The sequence below is a fragment of the Antennarius striatus genome, chromosome 4, assembly GCF_040054535.1.
Source record: "Antennarius striatus isolate MH-2024 chromosome 4, ASM4005453v1, whole genome shotgun sequence".
Lineage (NCBI taxonomy): Eukaryota > Metazoa > Chordata > Actinopteri > Lophiiformes > Antennariidae > Antennarius > Antennarius striatus.
The window spans coordinates 6,687,604-6,705,909 of NC_090779.1; the positions used below are offsets into that span (position 1 = coordinate 6,687,604).

At 41.8% G+C, this 18,306-nt stretch overlaps 1 protein-coding gene across 1 annotated transcript; it reads right to left on the reverse strand.

The window, feature by feature from the left end:
- Nucleotides 1-5,600: 5,600 nt before the first annotated feature.
- Nucleotides 5,601-16,256, reverse strand: slc38a8a (solute carrier family 38 member 8a). Its single transcript, XM_068313850.1, has 10 exons — nt 16,053-16,256; nt 13,363-13,561; nt 12,990-13,146; nt 11,722-11,826; nt 10,390-10,447; nt 8,668-8,782; nt 7,712-7,859; nt 6,648-6,850; nt 6,526-6,577; nt 5,601-5,723 (listed from the first exon to the last, which is right to left on the reverse strand). Exons 1-10 carry the CDS (start codon nt 16,254-16,256, stop codon nt 5,621-5,623), a joined length of 1,344 nt encoding a protein of 447 aa, XP_068169951.1. The 3' UTR covers nt 5,601-5,620.
- Between the last annotated feature and the right edge of the window lie 2,050 nt (nt 16,257-18,306).

The window sequence follows — 18,306 nt, forward strand, 5'->3', positions numbered from 1 at the left end:
CATAAATCTCCATGCAGCTACAGTTTGTTTCTTTTCACCTTCTGTTTGTGTATTCCTTGGTGAAGGGTAGCTTATATTAGCTGTGTAAGTCTAGTAGAGATTGTATTTATGAAAATGTTGTTCTATTACGATTAGATTTGTATTAATTGAAATCTTTTGTGCTATGGTGCAATTTTTTTTCCTCAGTGGAAACGGGAAAAACTTCGTAGGCACTGCGACATCTCGTAACAGTTGGTTTGATTCAAAATATCATCATAAAGTTCAGACAGATAAACCAATCTGGATGACTTTTAATATGAAGCCTTAAACATCACCGCATGATTGATGAGGTTTGAAGGGTTTTCAGAGGACGGCTTTTGTTTTGTGATGTGACGGAAACTCCCAGTGAGCAGGGAAATGTTAGCATCAGAATGCACGTCGCCAGTTTTGAAACGTAGTTTTCACCTTTGCACTAAACTTCAACACACCAGACTTGGAACATCATTTAGCATATGGTAGCATAGCCACCTCAGTATCAATATCTCTAACACAAAAAGCACACATATAAGGTTCATTCAGACCAGAGGAAAGTTTTCACAAGTCTAAGATCTTTATTGTGTCTGTTCTGGATGAACCAGTCGTGGTTGTAGCTCGTAGACGTCTGTTTTCAGGGATATTTTTGGCTGAGGATTCAGAGTAGCGAACCCCTCGATGAGGGAGGAACATCAGGTGATGTTAATGTGAATCGATTGGTTGATATCAATGCCAGATCAGCGCATCAACCTCCATTTTTAAAAACGTGGTAACAACAGCTTGTAACAATTCGACTATCGATCAAATCCTATATACCACAGACGTGATCGGATCGATCAGATTATGTCACGTCAGAAGTTGGGCGCGTCTTCTGAGAGAGGCCCCAAAACCCAAAGTAATTTGAAGTGGAAAAAAAAGTGTGAAAACTTAAAAATGGAAGAAAAAAAAAAAATCATCAGAATGAAACACTGGATGGGTTTGATCAGCTCTGTGTGGGATAAATGTTCGCAGTAAAGGAACAGTAGATCAAACTGTGTCAGTAAATTAGATGTTAATGTGCCTCCATTCTTTAAATCGGTAATTTTTCTCTCCTCCAGCTGAACAAAATAAGTCTGCTGAGGTTTGTGTTTATTGCATTTGGCCTTTCCTGTCCTCTTGAACGATTGGATGGAAACCAATCAGATCCACCTCTGCATCCAGTGTGATCTTTTTGATCTCCCCTTCTTCAGAAGTGAAATATTCCCAGAATAAACTGAGGTCAAACATCCAGATTCAATCCTCTTTCAACAGCTAACACCACCATAAGCCCACTAGAGGAAAACATCAGACTGGCTGTCAGAAAGCACAATGTAAAAAGAATTAGTGAAATTTGTGTCTCTAAGAAACTGTGTATTAGAGGTTGTTGAGTGTGATGCTTGATTTATGGTATTACCGTTTATCTGGTGAAAGGTGTGTTGATGAATCACTCCTCCTTTTAGCTTGAATCTATTAAAGGTGCCATCTTCGCCATCCACCCCACCGTCCACTCCACTCTCTCTCTGATCATCAGTGAATGTCAGCCAGTCTGTCACCTGCCAGTGCTGTGGCAGCACTGAGTGGGATCCAGTTACTGTGATGCTAAAATCGATCCAGTTTCACAACCTCCTTTTGGAGCGCTGGGCTGCACTCAGCAGGGCTGTGGGAGATGTGGACGTGCTAAATTACGTTAAAGATACAGAAATACACAACAATAGGCTTATAGGACAAGAAAAGACGTGATTGCTTTATCTGTGTCTAGTAGCACAATGGAGCAACAGACATGTAGTACTCCACCAATGACGAAGATGAAGCTGGTAGTTAGCCAACATGGAAAAAATCAATGCAGGATTCAGAATATTAAAAAAATGTGTTTGCTGTTCTGTCACTTTAGAAGTGTCCAGCTTTACTGGGGCACTGACTTATCCAGGGATCCCATAAAATATTTCCATTTCTTGCTATTTTAAAACACCTACATTCCTACTTATATTTTATTTGAGTATATGAATTTGAAATCTGAATATATTTATTTAAGTTGATGCTTTCAACAAAATGATCTCAAACAAGTGTATTTAAAAGATAAACGGTAACAAACAAATATGGTAATAATAACACAACTTCTATACTAATGTCCTCACAAACACATTGTGCCTCAAACACATTAGCTCACTTAGGAATAAAAATCATTCTTTTCAAAAATAGTAACAAGTTGATCTAAGATCCAGCCTCTGACTTAGAGGATAGTCATACTGGAAGATGATTGGACTGCACCCCAGACCCCCCTTCTGGACACACCCCTGTGTGATGAAGTTGAACTAACTTTATGTAAGTAAGTAAATTAAGTACTGTAATAAATATTGAATGGATCACCATGGCTCTCATCACACTTAACTGTTATATTGATTAGTTTTATAGCCTGGGATCCTCCTCTGCACTCAGGTTCGAAGGTCGTCCTTTTACTTAGTAAAAAAAAAACAAAACCCCCCCCCAATTGTCTCATATATTCTTTTAAAGTTTACAGTGGATTTGAAAGATCATTGAATTATGTTCTCAGTTTAAAGCATCAGTGTAATCCTGAAGCTATATTAACTGCTCATTGCTTAGGAACGCTACTTTGACCCCCCCCCACTCTTGAGTTCTGAACAAACACAGAAAGCCATACTGCATGGAGTCAACATCTGCATGACCTACCAGAGTTCTTCAGTGCTCCACAGCCCAGCTGACTGCAGCCCACATGATCTGATGGAGGTGTTTTCTTGTACATTGTGCCCATGGTTGGGTTGTGTATAATAGTGAGTGAACTGTCACAAATACTGACCATCAAAACAAAAGCCAATACTGTTTCCTAATAATACATTCCTGAATGTCCCTCAGACTGTGCTGCCTGTTCTTTTCTATCCTCCTACTCCTCAGTGCAACCTGTGCTTCATCATAGAATGAAAGAGTTGTGTCTGCATCCAGTTAAGCACAGAACGACGTGAGGCCCGTAAGCGGCTTCCGTCTCTAGATGAGGGATGCTGGTGGAAGCGCGTCTCCAGGGTTACCTCCACCTGTTTCCACTGGATTTGAGGCCAATTAGGAATTTGCCGAACTGATCAAAGACATAACTCTTCCCTTCTATGGTTGTGTTCTTTTCTATCCTTCAACTGAGTGCATGTCAACTGAATGTCCAGTAACTTCCTTGCTGTAGTATTAGGCCATGCTACTCTTCAATGGATTTTGTGCATTTCTTACCTTCTTTCTTTTCTAGTATTCCTATAAAAGAAGACAGAGAATAAAATCTATTATATAATATATATATATGACTAGAAAAATGGCATACCAGAATGAAAATTCACTTTTATGGCAATGTTTAATGAATTATTAATTCTTAATGTATGTTTCAGTAAAGCAGCTTTCTCTTCTTATGTGTAGAGACTTATTGCAGGGATGCAAGTATTATATTTGGTCTTTAAAGAATATCTTGTTGAAATTCTAGACAATGTAGAGTGATGCAATTCAATAAAATTATAAAACTTGAAAGCTGTGCTTTGCTTGCTTTTGATTAATTTGAACTTTCATCCGTAATGATTGTATCCTTAATCCCCCAAACAATCCATTTCAATAGATTTGATTCCAACACAACAAAGACTCTTGACAGTGATTTTACATAAATCTACTGGGAAAGTGGTGATATTAAGTATGCAGTCTATTTTTCAGTGCACACTGCTCTCCCACAATGCAATACACAATGGAAGAAGAAAATTCAGTAATTAGTTCACACCCCTGTAAAAATATCTTGCCAGGTGCTATTAAAGATTCAGCTCGAAGAATGATTATTTCCTTTGTATGTTAGGGTTTTGTGTTGTTGTTTTTGGCAAAACCTACAATTTATCAGCTATTTGCAATAATTGTATAAATCAGTAACACTTTGAAAAGCTCAGCACACCATATATTACAAGTGTACATTCAAAATATAACACTAATAAATAAACTTTTTCTGATTCCTGAAACTCCTTTATGAAATGCATCACTGATGACCTTATAAGACGATCCAAAACTTCTGAAAACAAGTCTCAACGGACTTGGATGGGTCTTTGGTATGTGATTCTTTTAGGAACATCGACAAACAGCCAGGTTCATCCTGATACTTGAATGAATCAGTCCGACCCTCCACACCCTGCAGGTTCCCAGGGTTCTGAAGCAGAGCATCTCCAGAGAATCAGACACAGTAGAAGTTTTTCTTCTCCTCATGCCGATCCACAGACACCAGACGGTCCAGAACCTCTGTCTTATCTAGATGGTTCTGATCTTCTTGAAATTAGTTTTTTTGTGGGTCTTCTTCAGGTCAGCTGCGACAAACATGTTGAAGTTCCCTCATGAAGCTTTTTTGTAAATGCTACCGCTACAGTAATTCTATGGAGATCTGATTTCTAAAGTATATTATGGATGCATTGAACCAATTGTATCATGTTAATCACAATGTCTTCTAGGATTAATAAAGTATCTATCTAATGTGATAGCTCATTCCCACAACTGATGATAATCTTGAATGGAGGCGTTTGTCTGGAGTGAGTTTGCTACACACATAAATTCCTCTCATCCAGATTATTAACCTGTTATAATTTGCTTGCATATACCGTAGTGTAATTTGGGATACACGGCTCATTATATTCAACATCTAAGAAAAGCATTATTTACATCTCTGTGGCTAAGGGATAGCATTTTGACCCCCTCACCCAAAATAAATAAATAAATAAATCATGTCGTCCATGCATGCTGTATTTTTTGGGATTCTGACCCCATGGATTACAATCATGAATATCTTTTGATCACTTTTTATTTTTTTACATGTGCCCCCAAACCTGCAGGTGTAGTACCAAAGGAACCTCAATCCCTGCCTGAGGCGGCGCGGTGAAAACCACTGCCATGCTAGTTGCTGCCACTGACAATCATACTTCTTTCGAACACCTTGTTGTACCAGGACAGCTACACTTTTATAGGTTTCATAAAAAATTATTTAATTCAATGATATTTTCATCATCTCAGTATTATTAGATTGTATCGTCAGTGTACCCTATGAACGCTGCTGCTTTACAGGTTATTACTTATACATTAGAACATATCCTGTATCAAGTCCGCACAACAGATACAATAAAGATTGTTTACACACTCATCCACATACAGACACATCCAATAATCCTCCCTCCCCGTCCCTTGTGGCCTCCTCAAGCAGCCTGTCAACTCAGGGTCTGGCTCAACAATGCATACCAACTGGATCTCGTAGATAAAATATCAGACCCCCCCCCCTCATTATATATTCTGGTGGCATCACGCAGACTGTACAAATGACTGAAATAACCTGGTCTGCTGCAATCACATTCCATCTTGATAAGATGTTCCAGCTGGTTTTATCTCATACTGATAACTGAAAACTGGGGGCGCCATGTAAAAGAAATCTAGTGTTCAAGAATGTGAGGAAATAAAAAACAAAAAACAAAATAGTTTATAACAGCATGCTCCCAGGTTGAGGCTCCTTGTTTCAGCTACAGGAACAAGTAAAAGTTCCTATGAAGTGTCCGTAACAAACGACTGGATCGGCGAGCGGGGAGGGTCAGAACCTTCCAAGGATCTGCATGACGGCGCTGGTGGTGCTCTGGCCGAAGGTGAAGGCTCCACAGAGCACCGTCACGGCTCCCCAGGCAGTGAGGATGACTCTGGAGAAGATAAGGTGCAGAGAAGAGCTGAAGCAAATGTTAAACAGTCCATCTGAGAAGTGCATAAATGGAGAATCGCATGCAGACAACTGGAGCACACAAATGCACACCACAGGCGTCAGCACTGCTATTAACCACCATCAAAACTTATATTTGGGTTTACTCAGGTCGTCTTGAAAAACCCCACAAAATTTAGTACAGGAAACACAAAACCAAAAAAAATCAATACGATTACATCTTTTCTCACCCTCAGGAATTCACAAATTACTTTTTTTTAAAAGATTAACATGTGAAACTGCAACCTGGTTAACAAAAATCCAGACAGTGTTTGTACTGTTCCCACATGGAAACATCCACCTTTAGAGCGGCTGACCCACCACTCCTTAGGAAAAACAAAATCAGTGAGTTTATACTCAAGAAGTTCCTGATAGCAAAATAAAACTATACTTATTCAATGTCTTTCTGAGACTGACAACACTGCTTAGCATCCAGACAATTATATTCTGCCTGGGAGAATCATCCATTGTGTTTATGGAGTATTTATACAGGCCTTGTCCCACACTGAGAGATTTACCCATAATGAGAATGATGAAGATGTTTAAATTGTTCAATGCACCAAAAGCCACCACTCTTAAATATGTTTAATGTGATTAATGGTTTGAGAAACTCGTCTTTATTAATAACTAATAACAATAAAGTGGAATAATGACACCCAAGACTCTCATAATTTAAACGATCCCTTATGTGACACAAAGATCCCCGTTTACAACACGGTAACATTTAAATGTTGGCTCTTTCTCACCTGGTTCTCCAGGACACCGGTTGTGACTGCATGGCGAACATCAGACAGAGTCCTGTTCAAACACATGACGGGTTTTAACGGATGTGGCCTGACAGAGAATCCCGATCCGAAAGCGGCTCTACCTGGAAAGATGAAAATGAAGAAGGCGCTGATCCCTCCAATGACGCTGATCACTTTGCTGATGTCCGGGACAACCACTGCGATGAGCAGCGTCAGCGTGATCCACAGGACTGTCAGGATGTAGCGGCTGCGGCGTTCGAACGCCAATGTTGCCTCGCCCACCCGCCTCCGCCGCCAGCTCAGCAGGGGGTCCTGGATCACCGATCTGATCAGGAAGAATGGAAGTGTTTTGATCGATTTGTTAGGGGTAAAAACACAAGTAAGATAGACTTTTAAGTAAAAATCTAAACTCAGATGAAGTATAGATTAAGCTAGCGGCAAGTTTAATTCTATTTAGTTTAAAATCTGAGTCCCCATCAGGTCATTTAGGGTAAAGAACACTTAAATATTTGAGGGATTAACGGAGGATTAAAATCTAATTCTAAATATTCGGATGTCTTAAAATTCAAGTCACGGATTTTAAAAGTCCACTGCGTGCAAAGATTCTCAGAAAATGGAATAAACTTAAACACTTAAATGTAAAAATAAAATACATTAATGAGATAACATCTCGTTTGTGGTAACATTTACCCAACAATCTTATATGTTGGCTGTTCATCCATTTTTCTGCAGGATTATACACACCACTGTCTGGATTTACATGAAACCTGGAGGGACTGGGCACTGGGAAGGTCAGAGTTCATCACAGTCCCATCATACTTATCACATGTCTTACATTCTCACATCATCATCTCTTCGTTACGTCCTGCTTGTGTAATGTTCACCACCATCTGCAGCCACTGCTCTAAGATCCACTCCGGTCTGATGAACACTTTCACAATGACCAATCAGGTTTATGTGTGGGCGGGTTCCGTTCCAATCAATGGGAATTTGACCTTAACACATCTTAACCTTTGTTCAGCATTAGAGCTGCGTATTTTCTTTAAGCTAATATGCTAATTGTACTATAGATCGTGTGTACTTGCGCATAATAAATTTTTGACACAAAGAAATTTTTACCACTATTGGTATTTTTGCCACTATTACTGATTGCGTCACTGGGTACCACAGACAGCGAGGTCCTGACCTGCCAAGCAGAAGGATAATGGGATAGATGGTGATGATGGAGACTCCGAACAGCAGCCTGGCGACGAGCATCATTATGTCATCACCGCTGTACGACATCAAAACGTCCGGCTTCACGTTCCTTCCGAATGTCAGGTACCCATAAACCCCTGCAACAGATAGGGAGAAGGTCTGATGCCAAAAGAAAGTTACATTCTCACTCCAAAGCATGTCAGTGAGTTCCTAATGGAGATGAAGTGGATCTGAACAACTAACACATAGCTCTGCAACACACTGTCAGGAACACACTTAGGGTATCTAAAAGCTACTTAGAATCAAGGCCGAGCATCACAATGACATTTATCATTTCAGGAAGGAGCTCAAACAAAAAGCTTTGACCACAGTGTGATGTAATAGCATGTAATCCTTTTCCTGCTGACATTTTCTTTTCAGCTGATTTGTAGGAAATCTGTTGTGATGATATAGACCATTTTCTGGACAAGCAATGGGTATTGGACACGATTTATCGCTGTGCTATCTGCTCTGAGGCTGGGGGACATTCACCAACTTGCCAGCATGCAAACGATGTCAAAAATTTGCTTTTATTTAGGAAGCAGTGTCAACCATGTTCACTGTCTGACGTTAACATGTTAGAAACAAAAAACCCCAGCTGCTTATGGCTAAACTCAACGTGCAGCTGAAGCTGACGGGCGTCTGATCGTGACCACATGGGGCTCAGATTAGGCTTCATTGTGAGGACGCATGGACAACTTGAAGCTCATTGATGTTGAGATGTTTAACCATCACAAATGTCTCCATCAGAGTGGGTGTGGAGGAAACGTCAGGGGAGATCACAGTGGACAAGTCATATAGATGCTGCCTTAACTGTGATCTCACACCCTTCTGATGATTTCCCCAGTGGTTCGACTGCGCTGGAATGTGCTAAGTCTATAACAAATCAAGGAGAAAAGGAGAAACCTGTGAGGGAGTAGATGATGAGACAGATTATCATGGAAACCACAGAGATGAAGACCCAGTGAGAGAGACGCTGATTCTCCATGCTGCTGTAGATAGCGATGGCCGCCTCGTGACACTGGAAGAAAACATATGGATTAGGTGAACAGAATTTCCAAATGTGTGCAATCAGTGCAGAGAGATGAAGATCAATTCTAATTAATTCTGCCTCATGTCCAACAAACCTGAATCCTAAAACCTGTGACGCTGCGTAAAAGTCGTAGGAACTCTTGTCTGGTTTGAGGGAAGGAGAATCCACTTAGAGATAAAGCAGGACGAGCCTCTTTAGCTGCCGACCTTGGACGTTTTTTACTCCGTTTGGAGCTCAGTGAAGAGAAAGACGACCCAGAGGTCTCAGTGTCTCCGATCTGTCAGTCGGTGTGATATACTGAGATAAGGAAATAAACAAAGCCTATGGGCTCCGGGGGGCACGACAGGTCAGGTTAAACTATCACACAGGTCGGGACACACACACTTGTCCCCACTTGATCCCAGCTGCCATCACCTGGTTTGAAATCGTGCTTCGCCTTCACTTCCTTCTCTCCCCTCCTCCACTCCTCTCAGGATCTCATCATCTCTTTTCAGCCCTCCGCAGTGCAATCACTCACCCAGGGGGGAGCATGTCTCCATGCATTTGTGTGAAGACATGCATCAGTCCACCCCCAGTTTACCCGTCTTTTATTAGATCCTGCCAGCATCCCTAAGGGGTTACCTTGGCAACTTGGAGCTCCCACATCGGTCTAACCTGCTTCAGACTGACAGAATGATCTTTTTCTCGACCCTATCTTGCTATTAAATATGAAATGCTCAATGAGATGAGCTCCTGCTGAGCCTCACCAGCTTCACTCTGCTCAGAGTCCAGGCGAGGAAGAACTCTGCATGACTCCATCAGCCGTAGTATAAATGAAATTATGGATGGAATTTCCAACAATTGGTGGAAACCAAAAACCAAAGCAAACAATTCGCTGGAAAACTAAAAGATTGTGAAAAAAAAAAAATACTGACAATAAAAACAGATTGTTTTTGACTGAGGAAAGATGATTGTTAGTTAAATTTTCCCTACGTCAAAGATGTATTCAGAAAAAAATGGTGAAAAACGTTTCAAGCTAAATTTTGAAAGTCTTTCACATGTTTTATTCTGTCTCCATGAAATTTTTGTGAATGTGATACAAAATATTAAAATACACTGATAATATTAAGCATATGTAAAATCCATTCCATCATACGTAGTTTTCACTCAGACACAACTATTATTGAGTGACAATCAAAGTTTTATGAACGAGGTTCGTTTCAATATGCTCTTAAAAACATACAGAATCTGCTTTTCCTGTATATTTTTATATTTAATGTCCTCTTACAGAAGGATGTAGTCAACTAGATGACTGTCCTGATTGGACAAAGTACTTTACAGGGCTTTTGATTGGGTGATGTTTTGTAATTTGACAAGATTCAAGGGGGCATGTACCAAAAAAGAACAAAAAGAAAGCACAAAACCTATTTCTTTATGAAATTTGTGTAACTTCTAATAATAATATTAACACTAATATATTTTATTTGTTAAGGGCCTAGCCTTTCTCGGCACTCAGATTCACATTGTGCATTTCGCTGTCCTGACCATGGAACGACTCTCCTCCACTCTGGTGTTCTGGTGAGGGTGATGGATGCGTTTCAAATGGTCAAACTCACTTGAAAACCAAAGCAGATGGTCGGGATGACGCTGAACATGGAGAACCAGGAGCTGATCCTGCAACAGACAGAAGGAATACAAATGTCTCGAGTACAAGAAGGAATAAAACATTATGAGGGCATCATTCATAATGCCACGGCATTTGGAGCCACCCCGCCGTAGCGTTCACCTGTCAATCACAGGAAAACAGCTGACAAGAGCAGCAGGGTGAGATCACGGAGTCAGACGGGACAGCGACTCAGATGTCTGATCAGCTGAGCCGTCTGGATTCAAAGGGTTTGGGGTCATATATCCTGCTAATGTGAACCTGCTCTGGTGATTCCTAAAATGCTGAAGCTTGAAGTAAAGATGTGGGGAAACCTACTGATTAAACACTGATCGCTTGCTATTCAGCACCAGAAACAACACTTGCTTACTATTTTTCAGGAGTCATGAGTAGATGTATGAAGGACACCCCACGGGTCCAGTGGGAGTCATCCTGGTGCTTTTGGTCTCTCTCATTATGGGTAGGACGTTCCAGGATAGGAGGAGCTGGCTGGAGGAGCTAAAAAACTTTTTGACTTCTATGCTTAGAGAATTCTGTTGTTGGAATGTTTATAAAGGTGACTTCTCTTCAGTCACAACATGAACAGTGAGGAGGAAAAAAAAGATTCCATCGAACACCAAATGAAGACAGGCTGTTGGAGCTACTGGTAGTGTGACTATGAACAGACGGACCCAGTGATGATGCAACCAAACGCGTGTCTGTCATTTATTTCTATGATGGGGGATAAAAAACTAGCATCCATTACTAATGTTAAGAACATAACTTGACTATCGAATGCTCACAGATATCATTTTAGATTGCTTTTTTTTAAAAAAAACTATTTCTTCAGCTGCAGTTTTCTAAACCAACAACAGTCAAAGTGAATCTGAACATTTCGGTGACTGAAAATGATGTGAAAAGTTGGTAGAATCTGCAGACCTTTAGCTCAGCTTTGAATAAAGTCTCAAAACAGAAGAGTCTGAGTTGTTTCTGTCCAAATGGAAACAAAACCAACAACCAGCACATCAAAAATGTACTAATGTATCACAGAGTGACTCAACCATAGAGTGTAAAAAGTTTGAGGTTTAAATCCATCCATGCCGTCATCGAACTCTTCACAGGACAACAGATTTATCCCCCAGGAGGACAACAGCAGCAGACGTCTGATGGCACCAATTTATCTTCAGCTCTTGTCTTTGACACTTGACCAGCCGCTGTGACCAGTGAAGGCACAGACAGAAGTCCTGAATCCACCCCTACAGTCAAACACACACACACACACACACACACACACACACACACATACCCGCTGCTGTACAGAGGGGTGATGCGAACCGGAACAGATGGCGTTGTGTGGTACTTGATGATGATGGCGGTGGTCAAGTAGGTCGCAGCCAGAGTACCGAGGACACTGTGAGAGGACAGAGACGATGTGATTGGTTTAGGAATGATTCAGATGGACCCTCAGACATGTGAGTCTTTTAAATGGAAACTGACCTCAACAAACACACATTAACATTTAAGATGTGGTTCTATCACACAGATCAATAAAGTACGTTTCTTCTACTTCAACACGCCCAAAACATCAAATCTCATAAAGGTCACTGAGGTCACAAACTGAACACAGATGTACGGGAACCGTTCAAGCAAAAACTAAAATTCAGTCATTATCTGCTCGTCCCCGGGATGAGGGAACGTTGAACCGAAGCACATTTGTGGGTCTGCACCGATACGCAGCCCTGCAGCTTTCATGCTTCCCGGAGAATGCGGTAAACAAACATAAAATGACTCCATCCAGCGTCTGCCTTGTTATCCAAGTCTTCAAGAGCCCAGAGATAATACATTTATTTTAATATTTATACACCAGTCAGATCTTTACTGTGGGGTGAACATGCACCGCTGGGCAAAAGCAACAAGAATGTGAAATCTCTGCATTCAGGCTTGTGTAACCACCTCGGGTGAGAACTTTATGCTTCGAGGCTGCGATGAAGATTTTACACAATGTAAAAGCTGTACGCAGTTATTACATGTTTGTGAACGGTTGTTCTTTTTTTAAATATTATTTTACTTCTCCAAGTTATTGAGGAGAACGTAGTCCCGAGTCCCCCCATGAAGGACCCTTTAGTCCACGGCTGTTCCAGTGGGTATTATGTTTTTAGATCTAACATATAAAGTGCATATAAGCATCACTGAATATTCATAAATTGCGCAAAGAAAAAAACCCAAAAATAAAACAAACTGTGCTTCTTTTTGCTACGGACAGCTTTAGAAGGCCCTCAAGAACCAATTGATGTTCCTGCACCTGCTTTGAAAAACCAGGCGTTAGAGGATAATAGGATGATCTGTAGCTCCAGAAAAGTTTCATAGACAGAGACGGGTCCACCGACATCAGCATGAAGGTGAGAGGAGAACAGCATTTATATTTCTAGGTGAAAATTTCTTCCAACAGAGGACAAAAAGTTGCGAAAGCTGGCCATTAGCTGTCTTTGGAACAATAGAATTCAAACTAAGAATATATTCTACTGAAAACAAGAATAAAGATGGCAGCGGACAGCAGGGATCCATCAGACTGACCTGATGTATTTCTGGATGCTGATCTCTTTGGGGATGCACAGCGGCAGGATGAGCAGGAAGCAGAGCAGCACCAGAGGAAAACGCTGGTCTGTGTAGAAGCGGTGCGGCATCTCCGTCACTGGCAAACCAGTTAACACCTCATACAGGGAGCCACATACTGGAGGAGTTAACAAGAAACACAGGTTTACTGGAGGGACCAGAAACAACACTCAACCATATCAACAATAACAACAGGCAAACAGCGCCGTGTGCTGCAGAGGTGTGGACGGGGGAATGGGCGCTAACATTTAAAACATAAACCTGCTGCTCACACGATTCAGCTTTTCAGTGGTCCATGGATTCATGAAAGCAAGTAAAAATGTCTCCAACTCACATTTCTCCAGTTGGTCATCCACTATGACCAGAAAGGCCACAGAGATCATGAAGATGTTGAAGACGAAGCAGATCTCACACAGCTGACCGATGGAGGGCCCACACACCTCCTTCACCACCGCCTGGTACGTGCACTGACCACTGATGGACGTCGCGTAGCCCAGGATGATCAGACCGCTGACCAGGAACACAAGGGAGATCTGAACAGACGAACGAAGGAGATTAGACTTCAGATTTTATACCCAGATGAAAGCTATGACAAATTTATATCAACACCAACAATAAACTAATATCAGAACATTTTTAAAATCTCATTTCAATTAGACATCCTACCAAATGTTGACACCCTTTGTGTTGTGACACTAGACTTGGTATGGGTACATATATAATGCTTCATCTCACATTCATCCTCTGTTTTTTTCACTACACGCTTGTAGAATAAAGTGTTGTTTAACATCAAGTGTCTGGAATAATTTTCACAATAAAATTCCACTTTTTCCAAATGATAATTCTCTCCACCAGATGGTGCCAAGATTCACATTCTTCAATGCTACACAGAAGTGCTTCATCCTGGCAGATTGGATGAGATTAGATGAATGTTTATTTGTTCATTTTTCAGGGACAATACACACTAACACACTGCATAAGATTAGATTAAATTTTAATAACCTAATTTCCTCCAGAATCCAAACCTATCAACATTTCCAGTAGAGAAAAGTGGTGAATTTTTCACAAAATATTTGGAAAAGTTTCAGTCACGGATCCCTATCAGATCCATAGCAGTTATCTTCTTCTTAGAGATGGATTTTGACATTTTCCCCATCTGGACACATTAATCAAAGTGGGTAAAAAAAAGATTAGGGATCACACAAAATCTTCCACTAATTTTCGGTGTGTTGTTTGTTTGTTAAACTCCTGTACAGACCAAATAGCAATAGGGTAGTCTTCACGGGTTTTTATTTTTATTTTCCTATTTAAATTTTACAAGTGTCATTTTCAGGATGTGAAGCAGCAGACAAGCCTTTTTAACGAAAGGATGACAACAAACTTAGAAGGACAAGAGCTATTGGAAAATCCATCTACATCCATTCAAACTAATTTGTATGTGATGGCTGAACGATTACCTTCACAGCCCAGGAGGTCGCCCCTCCATCCCCGGTCCGTATCAGGATTGATGTCAGCGTCCTATTGGCTAATATGCTGATAAGGAGTAGCTAAGCCATAATGAGGCGATGAAGATAAAGTGAGTCTTCAATATCAATAAGGAAACCAGCTGTCAGACAAAATAGCGACAATAGACGAGCGCTGGGGATAAGAGGTTATGGATCCCCGCTGGACGTCTGGAAGGTCAAAGCTGGATGAGTCACCCCGACGTGGAAAAAGACAACAGGAAGAGTTTGGAAGAGGTGACAAGAAAACTCACAACAAGTTCAAAAGTTCTTGATCCGGTCAGACTCAAAAGCTACATCAGGCATCCGAGCAGAGTAGTGGGGAGAAATGGTTTGACTGGGAAGGAAGGAAAAGATATTCACCTCATTTAGAAACCATTGGAGTAGAGTACCGGAGTAGAGAGCTCTCAGTGTGATGAGCTCGTTTGTCCATTACGGCCTCTAACAATGATTAAATATATAAAGAGCTGCTGATCATACAGGGATGAGGACGATGGAAGAGCGACTACATCTGTTCAGAAGCATATTAACAAGTGATTATACTGGTGAAATTGAGTTTCAACCTTTAAAAGGAAGAAGATTTAGTAATGTAAAACCAACTAATTTAATCTGATGAAAAATTCTAATTCAGGATTTTAGTGTGGTCACAAAAAAAAAGAAAAGAAAAGAAGACATTTTAAAAGCTTAACTCGATAACCTGAAGCTTTGAGAGTAAAAACAATCCCAAGTGTGAATGCAGCTTAGAATGGACACGACACACCGCTGATCAGCACGTCACTCAAAGCCTCAGGGATTAACTGAGAAAAACAAATTGAGCCTAAATAATTCAGGTAACACAGAAATAAAGGATTATAATCTGACCTCTGAGGCCCGTTTAAAGATCCAGTCTGTCAGCAGCTTGCTGTCACAACCGACAGAACTTCCACCCCCCATCATCGCCCCCTACCCTGATGAAATTTAAAACATTGCAAAATTCTCTCTCTAGTGCAGCTGTTTGTCCATTCTCCGTACAAACACAGGACGACAATCATAGAGCTGTACTGAACAAAAAAATCACAACGTGCAGCTTTGAGTTAAATACTTAAATTGAATGAGATGACTTGCAGACAAGAACTTTCCTTTTTTTTTCCATCTAATTCATCAGTTCATGGTCACACCAACACTGGAATTGAAGTAAATTCAAATGAATCTATGTGTAGAAGTTTACATTCAAACACATTCATGCCTTGTTGTGTCTACAGCAGTGGACAGACTCAGGATCAGGTTCTGATGCTGATGAAGGACTCACAAGATTTCATAAATCTACCAAAATCCTTTGATTAAAAGTAAAGATTGAGGTCCCTTTTCAAGGCCAAAGAGATGAGCAGACGATAAGAACCTGGAGGTTCTGAGGTCAGGTGTGTTCCAGGTGGAGCTTCTTGACCTGATCTCAAAGTTCTAAACCAACAGATGCAAACAGTTACCCCCAGGCTGGTTAAATGACCCTGACAGCGTTTATCCTGATCGATAATGAAATGCCCACCAGCTCCACGGTGACTGCACTGCGGATGCCTCCGGCTCTCTCGAAGGCCCACGGGAAGTTGAGGAGCCCTGCGCCCAGGGCGGATTTCAGCATGATGAAGATGGCCCCCATGGAGCCGAGCCGAGGCCCCGCGGTCACACACAGCGGGGGCTTGGCCGAGGCTGAGGCCAGCAGGGTGATGCTCTCTCGGGCCAGCTCCTCCATGCTGCAGCCGGCGCGACGCTCTGACACACCCACACCAGCGCCGGACGACTTCTAGCGGCTCCACGGTCACGGCGCGCCCCGGCTCTGCTGAGAGGGTGGGGCTGCTGTCAGGGCAAGGTGAGTCTAACCGAGGGAGGGGGCAGGGGAGGGGAGGGGGGCAGGGGAGGGGAGGGGAGGGTCTGATGCTGCCTTTAAGGACCGGTCGGAAAATGTAAGACTCCCTCCTGGGACAACCATGGGGTGAGAGTCGAGAACTGATTTAAATTCAAACTTAAATGTTAATAAAATTAAGTGCATTTATCATCCAAGTGTCATATTTCGATAATGTGATGGCTTTACAAGAACTTAAAAGAACGCATATAGATGTTAGTTAGATCGATCGATCGATAGATCAATAGATAGACAAAAAGATTTAACAAAAAAGTAAGGAAAATTGTGGTTTGTGTTGTGGAAAACGTTATATCGTTGGACAGCCTGCACAGTGCGACCTCTTGCATTCGCGCATCAACGCTCACGACTTCACCTGCCAATCAGGCGCCTGATTGGCAGCACCTCTGAAAATGGGCGGTGCTACAGTGATCAGTAGGTGTCTTTCTCCAAAACTCAGTATGCCATGTTTGACTGATCTAGGTACAGGCCGTGTGGTAGGGTAACTTCAAGATGGTGTTCCTCAAAACCAAGTTGAGGTATTGTTTGGAGTGAGCCCTAGTTCCATTACCAAACTAAAGACCGAGTTCCATATAAGAGGGGAGGACTGAGACAGACCTCAAAGTGCGCATCCCAGGAAGACAACACACCAAGAATACCGTATCCTCGCCCTGTCAGCACTTAAGCATTGTGGGTATTTTGCAGATTTGCAGTCAAGGTCTGTAGAACGATATGACGACGAATCTCTGCCCAGACGATCCGGAACAGACTGCACAAAGGAATGTTTATTCTCATAGGGCCGCCAGGAGGCCTGCCATGGCCGCCCTTCACCACCAGATGTGTCTGTGCTTGTGTCGATAACACCAGCACTGGAACCTGAGCATGTGGAGGAATGTTAAATTCAATCATGACTCAGAATCTGTCTGCAGCAAGTGGATCTTAGGGTCAAAGTGTGGAGAACGCTATTGGGATTGCTTCACCGACAGAGGTGAAGGTGAATCTTCAGGTGGAGGCGGTGTGATGGTGTGGAGTGGTATCTCCCTCACTGGAAAAACAAGGCATATCGTCATTCGAGGTTATCTCAATGCAGATATATACTATATCAAGGTGAGATTCTGCAACCAGGGGTAATTCCATATCTCCACAGTCTGTGACCAAACCCCATCCTCCAAGATGACAAAGCTCGCCCCCACAGAGTGAGGTGTATCAGAGACTACCTCCACAATTTGGAAGTGGAGAGGATGGAATGTCCTGCCAGCAGCCCTGACGTTCCTGAAGATGTCCACTGAGATGTGGCTTCAGATGAAGCCCTGGAACATTCCAGAGTGGTCTCATTGTCACTTGACTTGAATCCTAAAGAACACAGAACTTTCACCGTGTAAAATGAGCTGAAGTTCCACAGGAACACTCCTAGAAGCTGGTGTCTTGACAGGAGTCATGTTCACAGTGGATCACAGCAGCAAAAGAGACATCTGTCATGAAGGGTTGCATCACTTTGAGACTGCAGGAATAATTAAAGGTACAAGTTTGTGTAATATCTGGGAAAACCTTTGAATCTGTTTTACTACCTGTTGTGCTGCCTGTTGTACTGCCTGTTTACCGTGGATCAGAGAGGACTGTAATGTCATCTGTGCTGTATGTCGTACATATATGGTACACTTGACATTAAAGCTGACTTTGATTTTGAATTTTTTTTTTTTTTTTTTGACAAAAGTCCATATATTGTCTGTACTTCTGTTCTATGCGACGTAAATGGCGACCAATCAGAAAGCTATTTGATTTAAGCACACTTACAATTTTAGAAGTTTTGATCTTTGGAGTTGGACAGGACATCAAGCCATGAGTCATTCACGTTAGAGTCAATGTTGACTTAAGCCTAAAGTCAACTGGTTCATGACTTGAG